At 47.8% G+C, this 1,552-nt stretch overlaps 1 protein-coding gene across 1 annotated transcript; it reads left to right on the top strand.

Annotated features, from left to right (window-relative positions):
• The first annotated feature begins 238 nt into the window (after positions 1–238).
• Positions 239–1,285, top strand: LOC120037259 (uromodulin-like). The gene is made up of 3 exons (XM_038983432.1): positions 239–363; positions 721–926; positions 1,130–1,285. The coding sequence occupies exons 1-3, from the start codon at positions 291–293 to the stop codon at positions 1,283–1,285; spliced, it is 435 nt and encodes a 144-aa protein (XP_038839360.1). The 5' UTR covers positions 239–290.
• The last annotated feature ends 267 nt before the right edge of the window (positions 1,286–1,552 follow it).

Here is a 1,552-nt window from a genome sequence, read left to right as displayed (position 1 = left end):
CAACAACACAAATACCTGTTACGATACCCACGACAACACAAACACCTGATAAGATCACCACAACACCGCAAACACCTGTTAAGATTACCACGATAATGCAGACACCGGTTAAGGTCACCACGACAACACAAACACCTATTAAGATCACTACGACAACACAAACATCCGTAAATATCACCACTACGACAAAATCACCAGTAGATGTTGTCACCTCGACAAGAACACCAGTAGACAACAATCGCACCACAACAACAACACAGTCACAGGTTGCCACGACTACGCCAAAAGCAATGTGTGGTACCTGCAGAGCGGGGGAGACCTGCGTGAGCAATGATGGGGTCACTTGGCGGTGTGAGAGGCCAGGTGAGTTCTCAGAAAACACCTGCTTGAGGACCTATGTACACTCTTAGAAAAAAGGTGCTATCTAGAACCTAAAAGGGTTCTTCGGCTGCCCCCATAGGAGAACCCTTTGAAGAACCCTTTTTTGGTTCCAGGTAGAACCCTAATGGGTTCCAAGTTGAACCCCTTCCCTAGAGGGTTCGACCTGGAACCAAAAGGGGTTCTCCTATGGAAAGAGCCGAAGAACTATTTTGAAATCATTTTCTCTAAGAGTGTATATGAGAATTTGTAATTCCTTCTTTTCATTTTGTGTTCTTGAATAACTTCTTTCATGTTGTCTTTCTTTTCTCATCCCTCTCTCGCTCTCTTTCTCTCTTACAGATCAGCCTGTTTTGCTGCACCCAGCGGTAGTGTGTGGGCGGAGCCTGGTACAGGTGGGTCTCAACAGGACTAACCTGGAGGCCGCTGGTCTGGATGCCACCACCGCTAACCTGGCCGACCCCCGGTGTAACGCTCACGAAGAGCGTGGCGGCATGGTATGGTACCAGGTGGAGCGCACGGAGGGCACCTGCGGAAACACTTTGGAGGTGAGAACAGACCCCGACCCGTTCACCCCGTTCCTCACCGAAACCTTCAACAGAGAACACTTCCTGTGAGACATGTTGCCGTCAACAGAAAATGATGAACAGATTAACTGAAATGCAATAGTCCAAGAATTGTATTATTCTGAGGACTGGGGAGAGGTCCTCTCCTGGCTTCTAATCTTCTTCCCTTTTCCCCCTTTCACCAGACAAACGGAACTGACGCCATCTTTTCCAACAGCTTATTCATCTACCACATTCACAACGTGTCCTTCAGCCGACCCGTGAGCGTGCCCTTCTCCTGTGCCTACCCTCTGGAATCAGAGACCAGCCTGGATGTGGCCATCAAACCCTACCTGTCGTAAGTGGAGACGTTACAGTAAACAATGTCAAACATGGACAATGTAACACAACAGGGGCGCAACTTTTACACATTGGAATGTGGTACAATACGAGGCGACGGTATACTTTAGGACCATGCGGACGCCTCCGAGTGGTTGGGTAGGCTGTTTATCCGATTGGATTTAAAAACAATAATAATTATGTCCCCCCCACTTCTAAAACCAAAGTTACGCCCCTGTAACACAATGTAACATAATGTAACACAATGTAACACAATGCAGGCGAACACA

The sequence above is a fragment of the Salvelinus namaycush genome, unplaced genomic scaffold, assembly GCF_016432855.1.
Source record: "Salvelinus namaycush isolate Seneca unplaced genomic scaffold, SaNama_1.0 Scaffold166, whole genome shotgun sequence".
NCBI classification, from domain to species: Eukaryota; Metazoa; Chordata; class Actinopteri; order Salmoniformes; family Salmonidae; genus Salvelinus; species Salvelinus namaycush.
Note: the sequence above shows the minus strand (reverse complement) of the source record. Positions and strands in the feature narration are given on the sequence as shown.